General features: G+C 54.3%; 1 protein-coding gene across 1 annotated transcript; it reads right to left on the reverse strand.

The window, feature by feature from the left end:
- Nucleotides 1–5528: 5528 nt before the first annotated feature.
- LOC112969152 (tumor necrosis factor ligand superfamily member 10-like) lies at nucleotides 5529–13920 on the reverse strand. The gene is made up of 5 exons (XM_026072147.1): nucleotides 13745–13920; nucleotides 9364–9510; nucleotides 9011–9047; nucleotides 8327–8434; nucleotides 5529–8047 (listed from the first exon to the last, which is right to left on the reverse strand). Exons 1-5 carry the CDS (start codon nucleotides 13889–13891, stop codon nucleotides 7605–7607), a joined length of 882 nt encoding a protein of 293 aa, XP_025927932.1. The 5' UTR covers nucleotides 13892–13920; the 3' UTR covers nucleotides 5529–7604.
- Nucleotides 13921–13926: the final 6 nt, after the last annotated feature.

Raw genomic sequence — 13926 nt, forward strand, 5'->3', positions numbered from 1 at the left:
CCTGCAGGCTGAGATGAACGGGTTAATAATAAGCTAAAAGAGAGACTGCAGCCCCAGAATTTGTTTTGAGACAAAGGACAACAAAGCGTGGTAAACGCCCTCTACTGTCTGGCAAATTTGTCTGATCTGTCTCTGCAGCCACACAATGAATTGAAAGCAAAGCCTCAAGACAATGCAGATAAGATATTGCTTTGGCAGCAACTACAAGGAAAGAGTATGTATCCGGATCAAATAAACATGGTGAAGCCATGAGAATTCAGGTTCGTCTGAAAACGTTGTTACAAGTGCTCTTGACTGCCCTCACCCAAGCTCTTTTTTAAAGGGGCAGACAAGGGCAGAGAGGTTTTCTGAAATATTCCGTTTGGAGGTTGCAGGGGAACAGGAGTGGCTATATGCGGAGGGAGTGGGGAGATGGAGTATGCTGTTCAGTACCTCGATTGAATCCATCTCCTGGTGTTTTTAAGGAGTCTGATTCGAGTTTGGGGCGATTTTTCCGTGAAATTTTGAGTCTGCCATACTCGGCTCTGGCAGAGATCAGGAAAGCCACCCATGAAGCCTGCGTGTCAATGTTAATCCATGCTGCCTTTTTAAAATGAGAGGTAAACTGTTTTCTCACTTCTGGAGACATTTTGCAACTGGCCTGCTGGCACTGAGATTTATTTTGATCCTGTTCCCTGAAACCACATGTTTCGCATAAGCAGCTCCAACATGCAGACACACACACACAAGCAGACAGACAGACAGACACACACAGGCACATACACACAGACACTTGGCTTTTCCAACTTTGTCCATGACTCTGCCTTCACAGCTGCAGGAAGAAATCACTGCGGGGCAAAGTGACACTGCCTAATCGGCAAACAGATGAGTAATGCAGCCAATGGTATTATTTTATATGCTGTTAGGTGGCAAATGCTCTGTGTGTGTGTGATTATATATATATATATATTTATATGTATAAATATATACAGGCATATACACAGCTTTTTGGTGTAAAGTTCACTATAACATATGGTTCAGTATTTCCCTGGTGTTATCCTTGCTGCCAGAAATATGCCCTGAGACAGATGACATGGTTTGGGAAGCCATATGTGCTGATAAGGTTTCTTTGGACTTACCTTGTTTCCCATTGTAGGAGAGGCCAGTCAGGCTCCTTGCAGTTGTGCAGCGTGGCTGTTCAGCTCCCTTGGGAAAGCTGTGTGAAACTTAGGAGCTACATTAGAGGCAGAAATATCTAGAGGTGGTTGCAGCCAGTGAAGGCTTGATTGTGTGGAAAGCAGGTCTAAAACATGGACCACGCTCAGGAATTTTTACCTGTGTTTCTGCTGCTGAGCTGCCTTTGTGGAATAAAAGTGCTCTATCAGTGATGCTACCAGAAGTAGGTACGAGTTCTATGTGCTGCACTGTTGTATAGTACTCACCTACGGGTCTTGAAGCATTTTACAAAGATTGACAGCACTAGACATCTTGTACAGGTGGGAAAACTGAGGCACAGAGGCTTAATGATTAACCAGATCTCCTGGTGCAGGAATTAGGAGTAGTGCTTGCCTGCCCTGTGCTCTGTCTTGGTTGCATCCATCCTGCTTTCTGCATCTCTGGCAAATATATATAAAAAAGAAAAAAGAGAGAGAGAGAGCTAGCAGGTTATGGTTATGACTTCAAGCTCTCTTGGTTAAAGATTCCCCATCCTCTTCATGCATTCAAGGACTGAGGCTTCAGGGTGTTCCACAGTAATTCCTGGAAAAAAATCTTTGCATAACTTTGTGCAAATAAACTCTCAACTGGGAAAACAGTACAGGCCAAGTTCTTCCTTTTCCAGTTGCTCTTTAAAATGAAGATACTCAGTTTCTGAGGATGTTGCACATGTGGCCATTGGGTTGATGTGGCCCAGCCTTTGGGGCTTTTTGTTAAAATCAAACTTACAAAACCCAGGACTTGCCGTTGTACAAGCAAGCAGTCCTGCCTGATGCTGGAAACATCAGTGTGACTGGGGGAATGAAAGCAAAGAGTCTGCCTGCAGGGGCAGTGGGGTGGGATGTACAGAAAGCAGGCAGTTATCCTGTGCCCAGCTGCACGGACAATACGGTTTTGACTCCAACTGTGCTCGCTGTTTGTTGTGAAATTTCCAGAGCAGTTCAGGAAATCTAAAATCATCTTCCAATTTGGTGTTGCAGAGGTGCATCTGAATTCCCTGGATTGCTTTGCTTTTCTCAACCTCTCATTTTCATCTTAACCTTCCTCTAAGGCCACAGGAGGGTTGGGAATTGTGAGGTTGCTTTGCAAGGGGAAGTTTCACAGTGAGGAAGAGATGATGCGTCAGGACTTGGTGACTCAAGCTGATAAAGCACCCTCTCCAGAGCCCCTCTGCAGGCACCTGGAAGCGGACCCTGGAAGCTCTTTCCACCTGTGCCTGCAGCTGTCCTGGGGGAGCTCCAGTCCTGCTACCCTGTCCCCTCTTCCCCCTCCATTGCCAGCTTCAGTGTTTGCATGGAAATGGGGAAAAGGCACAGCCAAGCACTCAGAAATCCTTCCCAGCAGCTGGCTGGCCGGGGCTCTCCCACTGCTGCACCCCAGGCCAGCTTAGCCAGGAGCCAACCATCAGGTGCCTGCACTGTTTTTTTCCCTAGGACTGCTCTCTTTGACACTTGCAAGCTTTTGCCTTTCCTCTTTTTTTTTTTTTTTTGTTTGTTTTTGTTTATCCCTCCAGTGGAGATGTAGCTGGAGCCAGCTGTGTTTCTTGTGTTGCTAATGGAGCCAGCTGGGGTCCGCTTGTGTCTGCAGCCTGTGAAATGCTGAAACAAAACTTCTCCTTTCTCAAGGTGGAGAGTGCTTGTTGCTGCTGGGCTTCTGTTTTACATGACTGTAATGCTTGAAAGGGAATCTAGAGCACCTTTAAAATGCTTGCTGCTATTCTCAATAGCACTGCCAGCCTCTCCAGGGTGCTGGCTGTTTGGGAGCCAGCAGAGGAATAGAGATGCTCCAGAGTCCCAGGTGTACAAAGGGGCAAAGCAGAGCAGGGATACCAGGGCTCTGCAGGATACTGATCTCCTCCAATGTGGCCATTGATGAGGGCTATCTGGTTGTTTCAGAGACATGTTCAGCAGTAGCTCCAGATCTGGGGAATGCTTGCAAGGCTTTTTCCCTGCCACTGGGTCCTGTGAAGCACCCGTGGCTGCCCTGAGACCAGGAGAACTGGAAAACTCACAGATCTGCCAGAGATGTTGCAGAGCTGGGACCTTGGCACCATACTCTCAGGCCTCAGCCAGGCTACACCCCACTGCTTCAACTATTTTTTTTCCAGTCTGTCATGTCTCTCATTGCCCAGTGTTGCTTGGCTTTTGCCAGATTAGTGAGGCTGCTATTTGGCCTGATGCTCTTGCAGTTTCTCTTCTACAGAAACATCCACCCACGACTTGTCTCTCTTCCAAGAAACTAGAGCAGCCCGTCAGCCCACCTGGCACTGGGCCTGACTCTCCCAGGTCACGCAACAGGATGGCTTACCTGAGATGCTGGGGGCTCCTGGTTGCTGCGTGGAAAACAGCAATCTCCTACCCCCTGCTCTATGCTGGGGGAAACACTTTAAAGCATATTTCAGAGACTACCCCCCACCCCTTACTCCTAGGCCCCCTGCTCCATTTTCTGCAGTTGTCTGATTCAGCGCCAAGTTCCCATGACTGCAGGGTCAGTGGCCCAAGACAGCTCAGCAGCTGAGTACCTGGGAGCCCAGACAAGTCCTGCACTCTCCTGGGGGTGAAGTTTCTCTGCAGTGGTGTTTGTTAAGGTTTTTGAGGGCCCTGGGAGTCCTGTTGTTAGTCACTAAAGCAGCCCAGAAAGCAGGAGCAAGAATGGGAGGTAGAAGAATAAGGGACCATCTGAAAGGTACCTTTGGAAGGAAGGGTTTTCGTATTAGTGCCAGAAACGAGCTGGACTGTGAACATGCAGCGAGGCCTGGCATGTTTGGGTATCTTTGCTAAAGCAATATTACATGTAACCCAGCTGTACTGCATGCTTTTGTGCTTTGTTTGTGTTGGGTAAGAGCAAAACACATGACGATCAGGGACAAGCACACTGCACGGGCGAGCCTCGCCTCCTTCTCCAAGGTCATGGGATTTCAGCCAGGGAACAGGGCAGCCTGGGGTGAAGCAAGACTCTGGAGTCCCTTCACAGCCCACAGCCCTGACTGGAGCAGCTGCTTTGCCCCTTTGGCAGAGAGCAATTAGGGAGAGTGCCGCAGCCTTCTCCCTCTCTCCATGCTGCTGTAGGCAAGGGTTCCTTGGCCACACCCTGGCCCTGGGGACCCTTTCGTATCCACCTCCTAGATCAAGAGCTATAATGAGGGACTGCCTCTTCCTATTCTGGGCCCGGCAGGACAGGGAGATGAAGGCTGATGAACAGCAAAGGGCCAACCTCTCCTGGGTCTGGGGGGAAGATCACATTCCCAGTACGGGAACATATGGGAGTGACCTGGCTCAGCCTGGTACCAGCTCTCAGCCCCAGCAGAGGCTGCAAACGGAGATGGCTTGGGCCCAGAAAGCTGCGGCAGGGAGAGCAGCAGCAAGAAACAGCCCCTGCCCCTGCCCCTGCTGTGCCATGAAGGACAACCAGCCCATCTCAGCACCCTCTTGTTTGGCCTTTGGCAGCTTTTTCTGCTGAGGGCTGAGCTGTGTGCAGGCTCCAGCAGCCTTGGGCTGGGCTTGGCAACCCCAAAGGAGGACCAGGAAGCACACCTTCCTGGGAAGCGCACCTTCCTGGGAATGCCCTGGGCATTTGCAGGAGTGTGGGGGAGAGGTGGCAGCTGCCCCGGCATGGCCCTGGCCCAGGCAAGCTGACTGATGAGCTGCTAGAGGCATTAAAGATGCAAGATGAGACAAGATCCACTTATTGCCTGCAGCCTTCATTAGGGCTGGCCTGCAACACTTAGAGAAGGAGCTCCGGGGAACCTGCACAAGCCCATTTCTCAAGGCGACCTTGGCACTCGGCAGCTCTGGCATGGTACCTGAACTGCTCTACAGCTGCTGCCAGTGTCCCAGCACCACCACTCTGCACCCTTGCTGCTGGATGCACATCAGGGCCAACACAGGGAGCGGGACTGGAAGGCAGGACTCTGCTAGACTGACACTTTTGCCAGGTGTGGATATTTCGGGGAGCTGGAGTGGGTCTGCAGGTGCTAGGGGGCAATCTGATGCTCTGCTCTGACCCTTTGCAGTTCTTGCTGCTCACTGACAGTCTCTGTGCTGGGTTATCTGCTAGGACAAGGAATAGGGAAAGAGACGGGGGTGCAGACAGGTGGAGAAAGCTGTTAGGCAGTGAATGGAGCTGCACAGGGTCCAAGTGCTCTGCAGCATCATAGCAGAGAGCACCTGAACTGGCCCAGATATCAAACTGTCAAGTTACTGCTTGTCTGATCCACCTCACTGTGGCTGCTCAGAGACCCGCAACTAGTCACACAGGGTGCCCAATGCAAAGAGGTGTGAGGCCAGCACCGGAGTACAGGGTTTATTTAAACCAGCACTGAGCTCCCCCACAGCCCTGCTGGTACAAGGGCTACTCGTGTCGTTCCTGGGAGCCTGTGCTGCTGTCACATGTCTGTACACATCAACAGTCTTAGTATGATACAGAGAATATACAAGTAATTACAAAAGGGGGCTGTATCCACCCCAGCATCCACAGACCAAGCCAACTTAATCATGTTCTGCCCTGCTCAAACCCACCTTCTGTGTCTGAGGTGTACCTGCAGTTTGACCATGGGGGTTTGCTCTTCTCTGTCCTGGAGCTTGTGCTGGCACCGCTTGGGCTTGTGTAGCCCTGGTGTCACTGCTGCAGTAGCACTGGGGCAGATAGCAACAGGGAAAATGCAGCTGCCTGGGGATTTGTGTGACCCAAGCTGAAATCCTGACGGTTAACAATGTGAGAGCCGGGCTCGGAGGAACAAAACCCAGAGAAAAGCGAGGCTTGGTCAGAAGAGACAGGAGTGAAGGGGAGACCTGGTGTGAAGCTCCTTGGCTCTGTGGTCCTGTGTATTTGAGCTGGCCTCTGCCCTGCGGGACGGACTGGCTCGCTTCACAGCACCCTGAGGTCAGCTCAGCTTAGTGCCAGGACTCTGCAATACCATTTCCCCACGTGCAGCCTCCCCAGCTGGGACTCCAGCACGTGGCACCATGAGAGTTGCTGCAGGGCTGACTGCTCCCTGGGAACAGAAGATCAGGGCAGTTTGATGACTTTTCCTCACTTTCAGGGGTTTGTATGTGCCACAAAGAAGCACTCGGGGATCTGCAGGTGCTGCTGCTTTTGCCAGCCTGCTGATGGCCAGCCCAGGAGCATCTCAGCCTTACAGGTCTCCAGCTTGCCCTGGCCTTCCGTGTTCTGACCAGCTTTCCCAAGGCTCTGGGCAGCAGCATTGCACCCTCTCATTGGTGCGACATATCTGTGTTTGCTTGGGGACAGGAAGGAGATGCTGAGCCAGAGGCACTACACACTGGCCTCTGTTGGTGCAGGATCACTGGGGATATTTGTGGCTCATGTGTCGCCTTGCTGTCTAACCTGGCTCAGGAAAAATGTGCATCTCTGCCATGTGCCTAGGTGCGGCCACTTCTGCTGGTAATTAATCCAGCTTTGTGGCTCTGCTCTTTGACCCTCTGAAGCCAATTACTGGTGTGACTCCAGGCTTTAACTAGCCTGAACCGAAACTCCTTCATACCCTTCTGATAACTGGTGGCCATGAGTGCTGGATCTCCCACGTATCTGCAGGCAGAGAGGGGAGGAAGGCCAGCCCTGCAGCCACACTCACCACACTGCTGCTCTCTGCTAAACCTGATTTCTGGCCTAATACCTTCCGCACTGTGCTCCTCAGCAGCTCACAGCCTGGTTTGCCATGTCCAGCTGTGCCAGTTGTGTGTTTGGACTTGCAGAGGGTTTTCCTGCTGTGGGGAGGATTTCTATTGCAGTTGTGGATGTGCCTTTACCTTGCTGGGGATGGAAGATAGGTGGGTGCATGTTGCATGGTTGCAAGGCATCTTGGTGATGTGGCTCTTGCTAGAGGCCTGTCCCATTCTGTGTTCCCTGTGTAACCTTACCCAAGCTCTGGCAGGGTCCTTGTGTGCCCTCCAGCTCCCTGGACAGGGCAGGCTGCTGCTGGAGCTGGTGTGACAGCTGTTTCATGTTCCCTGCTTTGTTTGCTCAGACAGGAGCTGGGGAGGTCATGTGCTGCCAGGGATGCGAAATTATCCTTCACGCATGTCCCTTTTTGGCCCTCAGAGAGCAGACCCTTCCTGGCTCATTGGTTTCCTCCCCTCCACTCTCCGGGGGGGGCCAGGCTTGCAGTGGCTGTGGCACTCATCCTCCCTTGCATAGCACTGACCACACCAGGTCTCTATTGGGAGCCACATGCTGTGACCTCCTCTTGGCTTTGTCCCTCACCACAAGGGACAATATGTGGAGGGCTTTAAACTGCACCTTGTCCTCCTGGCTTGGAGGCTGGCTGTTTGGCTGCCATCCCGCACAGGTGAAGGCAACAGGACTGCGAAGACTGTCTGTGGGCCACACAGGAGAGTCACTATGGAAGGAGCAGGTTTGGTCAGAAGATGGACATGAGGATGAGGAGGATGTCACAGGTCGAGCCGGAAAGCCCCAAAATAGCTGGCTGCAGCGTCGTTGTAGTCAATGGCCAAGGAGGAGACGGAGACGAAGAGCTCGTCACCAGCTTTGAGCTCAAACAGTCCCCCCTGGTAGAGAGCATGGAGGCCATAGTTTGCCTCAGGTGCCCAGCACTTGGTGCCAACTCCTTTGAGCAAGAGGATGGGTTGGCTGTAGGAGGTCTTCCAGTTGATGCACTGCACGAGCTGAGGGACAGAGATGCGGGTGCTGGCCCCATCGCTGGGGTAGCGGAAGTAGATCTGGGAATAGACGTAGTACTTGCCTGCCTGGTTGACCCGCAGCCGGCCATCCCGGTACGTGATGTTCTGCAGGTGTGAGTGGATAGTGCTGTCTTCCCAGCGTGCAATGGCATGGCGGCAGGACTGGGAGAGGTTCCCGAAGCGCTTGGAGCTTCCTGGGGGGAAGCAGAAGGGTCATGGAGGGAAGCAAGCTCCTCTGGACAGTACGCATCAGGGTGGGAGCAAGGGAGGGGGTGGCTCTATCTGCCTCTGACAGTGACCCCACTCCCCAGCTTGGAGGTGTGGAAAAGGTGTTCTTGGAGCAGAGAGGAGGAACATGGCCCTAGCTGTCACCAAATCCTTTCTCCAATGCTGGTCCCCTGCCCTTGGGTGGGATCTTTTCCCTGTTCCCATTTCGGAAACCCTCTGGTGCTCAGCTGGGCTCCCAGACTCACCATCGTGGGCCAGGCTCTGTGGGCGGAGGGTTAGATGCGCTGAGGGCTTGCTGGGTGTTTTGGGAGGAGCCTGCCCCTCCGAGGTGTTGAAGTAGCTCCGCTGGGCTTCTGCAAGGAAAGGTAGAAATGGCTGTAAAGGCCAGAGCATTTGGGGACCCCCAGCACCATGCCGGCAGAGCATGTTCTTACTGAGCAAGCAGGGAAGGGCCCTGCTGACCCTGCAAAGAGGGCGAGGTTCCTTGGGGGAGGGAAATGCCTAGTCAATGATTATCTAACACTTCAGTGATGACCCCTGGGCAGGCAAGCCCTGATTCCCTAGACTCCAAACAGACGTACAGGGCTGTCCCTCCAGACTATGCCTGGGGATGAATGTCCTTCACCTGCCCAGCAGGACAGGCCTTGCTCCCCTCCTGCCTCAGCTTGTGGCTGCAGCACTGCATCCGGTGGAGTTTGCCCTGGGAGTGACCTAGCTCCATGCCCCCCCCCCCCCAGCCCGCTGGCATCCCTGGCCTCATGCTGAGCTGTGCACATGTGGACCATGGCTCCACCTGTCTGGCCGTGAGAGACTGGATTTGTCACAGTGACCCAGACCCAGGCAAACAAGTCCTCAATGCTTCGCAGCTCCAATCCCCCTGGAATGGAGTCCCAGTTTGCATCCCCAGATCCCGGCTGGAAAGAACTCACCCTTTACCGTGCTCCTGCGGATAACGTTCTCTGTCACCTGAACCGTTAGAGAAGAAAAACAGTCCCATGGTTGAAAGGTGTAAAGGATCTTCCCTGCTCCCCTGCCCCTCTCATTACTCCCTTGTCCTTCATGCTGTGTCTCTGGGCTCCACCAGCCCTTTTGATGCACAGACCCACAGACAGCCTGGCATGCAGCCCCTCTCCTCTGAGCCCTCTTAAATCAAGCATTGCAATTGCCCTCTGCCATTCTCTGGTTAGGTGGATGAGGAAAATGAGGTGGGGAGGCAGGTGGGAGCTCTCCTTTTGGGTGCCCCATTCTCCCCTTTCCCCTCGGCCAGCAGATCTAGGCTCACCGTGGTCACGTAGGCTTTGATGGTGTTGGCCAGCTTGAGGCAGGACTGGTTGCTGATCAGCTCCTCCAAGTCTGAGCCCTCCTGCTGCTGGTTGATAAGCTGCAAACACCTCAGCTCCTCCGAGCTCCCCTGTGACTGGGCTTTGAGCTGGAATGGAAATACCTGGATGTCCACATGTTAAATGGAAAAGATGAGGGTGGTATGCGTGGCTTGGCTGTAGGGGGCAGTGGGGGAATTCCTGTACACAGGGCAGTCCCCTTTGGCATGGCTCCTACAGGCTAAGAGCCCTCACAGCTGCACCACAGAGTGGAGAATACCCTGAACTTCTGCGATCCCAGACGTGGCGGTGGGACAGAATGGTGCTGTCAGAATGGAAATGGAAACTGTATTGGCGCTACTGGGAAGGGGTTAATTGGCAGGAGGCTGGGGTGGAGCCTGCGCACTGTCCCAGATCTGCTTTGTGATTTGGACAGTTTAAATCTTATCTCATCCTCTCACAGTCCCCAAGAGCTGGCAGAAGCGGATCTTGTTTGTCCCAGCTCTTGGGGAAATGTAACAGCCCCTTTCATGGACTCCTAGTGCTGAGTGTGAGGAGGAGGTGAGACAGTGACTATTGCAAAGCCACAGAGCACCAAACAAAGGAGAAGAACGAAAATTTCCCTTTCTCTTTCTCCTTCCTCCTCTTCTGCTCCTGTCCTGGGGGGACTGGGCTTCTTAATCAGCAAAATCATCCTCAGCTTTGAACAAGATGTTCACAGAGCCTGGGGAAGCAGTTGCCCTGCAATGCTTGGACCTGTTCTGGTGCTGCCTGTAGCTGCACCATGCACAGAGGAACAGCTGCAGCTCGAGGCTGGAAATGCCCAGGAAGCCTGGCCCATGCTCTTGGTGCTTTAATTATCACTGCTGAGCTAAGCTGGAGTTGCAAAAATGTGATCTCACACAGCTCGTCTCTTCCAGCTGCTGAACCATGCTGGCTGGCAACTGGATCCTAAGTGCTCGTAGTGCTGCATCAGCCCAGGAAGACCTCAAACCCTTACTAGTCTGTGCTGGCTTGTGGTTTGGGATGGGAAGCCTTCCTCCACGTGATGTGGCCTGCTGAATGGTGAGTTACCCCTTCACAGAGTGTTCCTGGGCTGACCTGGCTCAGCCCTGGCTCTGGAGCCCCAGTGGGGTGCAGCTGGCTATAGGATCTCAGTACACTGGGCGGCTGTATCAGATGGGGGGAAATCAAGGCACAGATGGATGGCTGCCCTGAAATCGGTGCACCAATGGCTGGGAATAAATACAGGCACCTTGACCATCCTGCCCTTATCACCTAGGTCGTTCCCAGATTCCCAGGAGAGGACCCAGGAGTTCTTGGGCTTGGCCATGTTGTCAGTCCCTGCAGCATCCTGCACACCCCCAGCTCACACCTGCCTGTCTGCTTCCCTCAGCTACAGTTGTGGGTTGCTCATTTCGTCTGATGTTTCTTGCACACCATCTACCACCAGGGTGCCCTCAGCCATGTTTGGGATCAATACAGAGACTCTAGTACTGGTAAAAAGACTGTGTGAGGTAAGATAAAATTGGCGGGGTGTTGGTGCCACTGGCAATATGTCTAAATGAAGGCTGGCAGGAAGAACTAGGACCATCGCTGCTGGGAGATGGGATGCAGTGATGAGCTGAGAGGGGGTGACGTGGTGGCTCACACATCTGGGTGCAGTGACTCCCACATCTGGATGACTGGGAGACAGGCAAGGGTAGCCCTGGGAGTGTTTTGCCTGGGGTGGGTTCAGCTGACTGGGCTGCAGTCGCGCAAAGATTCACCTGTGTGAGCAGGTACACACTGCCGCAGTGTAGATCCCTAGGTTTGGGACTGCTCATGTGAAACTTGGCAACACATGCGTGTGTTTGGGAAGGGCCAGTGCACACAACTGCTCTGCACTGCCAGAAGCACTAATTACGGCATGTGCCCGCATAACCTAGGCAGCCCTTGTCCAACTGGTCCAGGTGATGAGGGTCGCACACTCCCAGCAGTAGCATGGTCACTGCCACCACCTGTCTTGTCCCTCCAGGCATTAACACCCATCTGGCGCTGACTGCTTTGTGCTGAATTGCCTTGATTAAAGCTGGCTGTGATGGGTAATGTGTACCACTGGCACCTCTCTCATTGCAGGATAACCACCCTGTTTTCCTATCCATCTGTGTCCCCACCTGGAGACCTACTGCTGGGTAGGTTGGGGAGGAGGAGACTTGCATTTTAAATCAAGTGCAAAGTGATAGGGTAAGTTTTGTAAAACTGGAGGCCCAAGTGGTTGTGTGTGTGTGTGTGTGTGTGTGTTGGGTTGAGGGGTAGGCTGGTTGCATCAAGCGATAGTGCTCTTGGACAAGCTGAGCTCTGACCACCTACCTGCACTGGGGGCATTGCTTGTATACAAGGATCCAGCGACTAGCCTCCCAAATGAGGGAGATGAGGACACTTAGGTGGCCTCCTCCTTGCCCCAGCCCTCCCCTATGGTGTGTCTGCCTGCATTCCTCTCCTCTCTCTGGTGTCTTCCATGTAAAGCCCCCACAGTGGGTGCTACACAGTCTGGGGATGGAAACAAACCCCAAAGTGAGGGATGGAGTCTGCTCAGACGGATGCCCAGCCAGGCAGCAGCCAGGCTGTTCCTCCCACATGCACAGCTGACTCTGATCTCCTGGGCAGGGCTTTTGTTTTGGGTTTTTTTGTTTGTTTGTTTTTTAATTGTGGTTTTGTGTAATGCTTGGCACTCCAGGGCCTTTTTCTTGATGGGCCCTTCATCATCAGGGATGATCATTACCATTAGTGGAACTGCCCAGAACAATGCTTGGCCATCCTTACTTTCTCTCTCCTCACACCAATGATCCCTCCTGTTTGGTGTTTTCCCCACTGTAGTGCCCAACTCAGTGGGGGCAATGGGACCTGTTAACAGGCTCAGGCCTGTCCTGCACCAGGTTGTTGTAGCAAGGACTGTATCTCTGCACTGCCTGGTCTGAAGGAGTCCTGAACCAGTGGGGCTGGTGCTGTGGCTGGGAGCCAGTGTTTTAGGTCTGGTGGTGTCTAACAGGAGGCAGTGTTGCAGGTCAGTTGCTGAACCCCAGGAAAGGTTGGCTGTTGGGCCATAGTACCTGGTCCACAGAGTGCCAGGGTTGGGAACTGTTTGACATTAGTGATGCTGAGAGTAGGTGGGCAAGGCTGGATGCCAGCATGATTATTTGATGTGATTAAGGCTGAAGCAAGCACCTAAGACATCCTGGTATCGGGGGGGGTTTCCCCACCTAGGCCACTTTCAGAGTGTCACGAAGTGGGTGAGAAGGCCTTAGCAGTCCTGAAGCATGAGTAGGATGAGAATGGTGGTAGCAGTGTGTGGGGAGGAGATGGGGTAGGAGTAAATGTGGCCTGGAGTCCAGGGCAGAGAGTCTCTCTCTCTCAACATCTGGATCCACAGCTCCGTATGGAGCCCAGTACAGTGTGGCCCCCCCACATCTGGATCTGTGGTTCTGGATGGAGCTCAGGGCGGGAGGTCCCTCCCACCAAATCTGTATCCACAGCTTCAGGCAGAGCTCAGGGCAGGGACTCCATCCCTCCACCTCTGGAACTGCAGCTCTGGATGGAGCCTGGGGCAGGGAGTCCCTCCTTCCACATCCAGATCTATAGCTCCAGATGGAGCCCAAAGCAGGGGCTCCATTCTCCCACATCTGGATCCACCGCTCCAAATGGAGGCCAGGGCAGGGGTGTCCTCTCTCCACATCTGGATCCATGGTTTTGGACTGAGCCCAGGGCAGGAGGTCCCTCCCACCAAATCTGGATCCACAGTTCCAGATGGAGTTCAGGGCAGGGACTCCATCTCCCCATATTTGGATGCACAGCTCTGTATGGAGCCCAGGGCAGGGGTGCCCTTTCCTCCACATCTGGATGCACAGCTCCAGATGGAGCCTGGGCCAGGGGCTCTGTCCCTACACAGCTGGATCCGCAGCTCCCTCCTGAGCCCGGGGCGGGGGCTGCACCCGGAGCTCCCCAGCACGGTGGCAGCGCCAAAACCCGCTCCAGCCGGGAAAACTCGCTGTGGAGCACTCCTAGCTGCCTGTCCCGGGTAAGCAAAAGCCGGGGCGTGGCGGGGGAGCAGGCTGAGGCTTCCCTGAAGCTGGCGGGGCTTCCCGAGGGGGGGCAGCTCCCTGTCCCGGGAGAGCCGGGCGCCCGGGGGCTCTCCCTGCCCCGGGGTTGCCGGCCCGATCCCCGCTGGTCCCGGTCCCTCCCCGGTGCGCAGCCCCGCACCGGAACGGCCCCGGGAGGTGGAGGCGGGGAGGCTTTGCAAGACAAAGCTCTCGCCTCGCCGTCCTCCCCAGGCTCTGTCGGGGCGATCGCGCCCGGCGGGCTCACCTTGGATATGGCCATGGTGAAGTAGACGAAGAGCCCGGTGGTGGAGGCGATCTGCAAGGCCAGGATGGCCATGACGGCCACGCTGCCCCAGAGCGGGCCGCAGTGCCTCCGCCGCGGGCCGCCAGAGCCGGCGCCGGCCGCCAGCATGCGGGCCGCCGAGCCGCCGCTGTCGGAGCGCAGGT

This window comes from Apteryx rowi, unplaced genomic scaffold (assembly GCF_003343035.1).
Source record: "Apteryx rowi isolate R43461 unplaced genomic scaffold, aptRow1 scaffold_338, whole genome shotgun sequence".
NCBI lineage: Eukaryota > Metazoa > Chordata > Aves > Apterygiformes > Apterygidae > Apteryx > Apteryx rowi.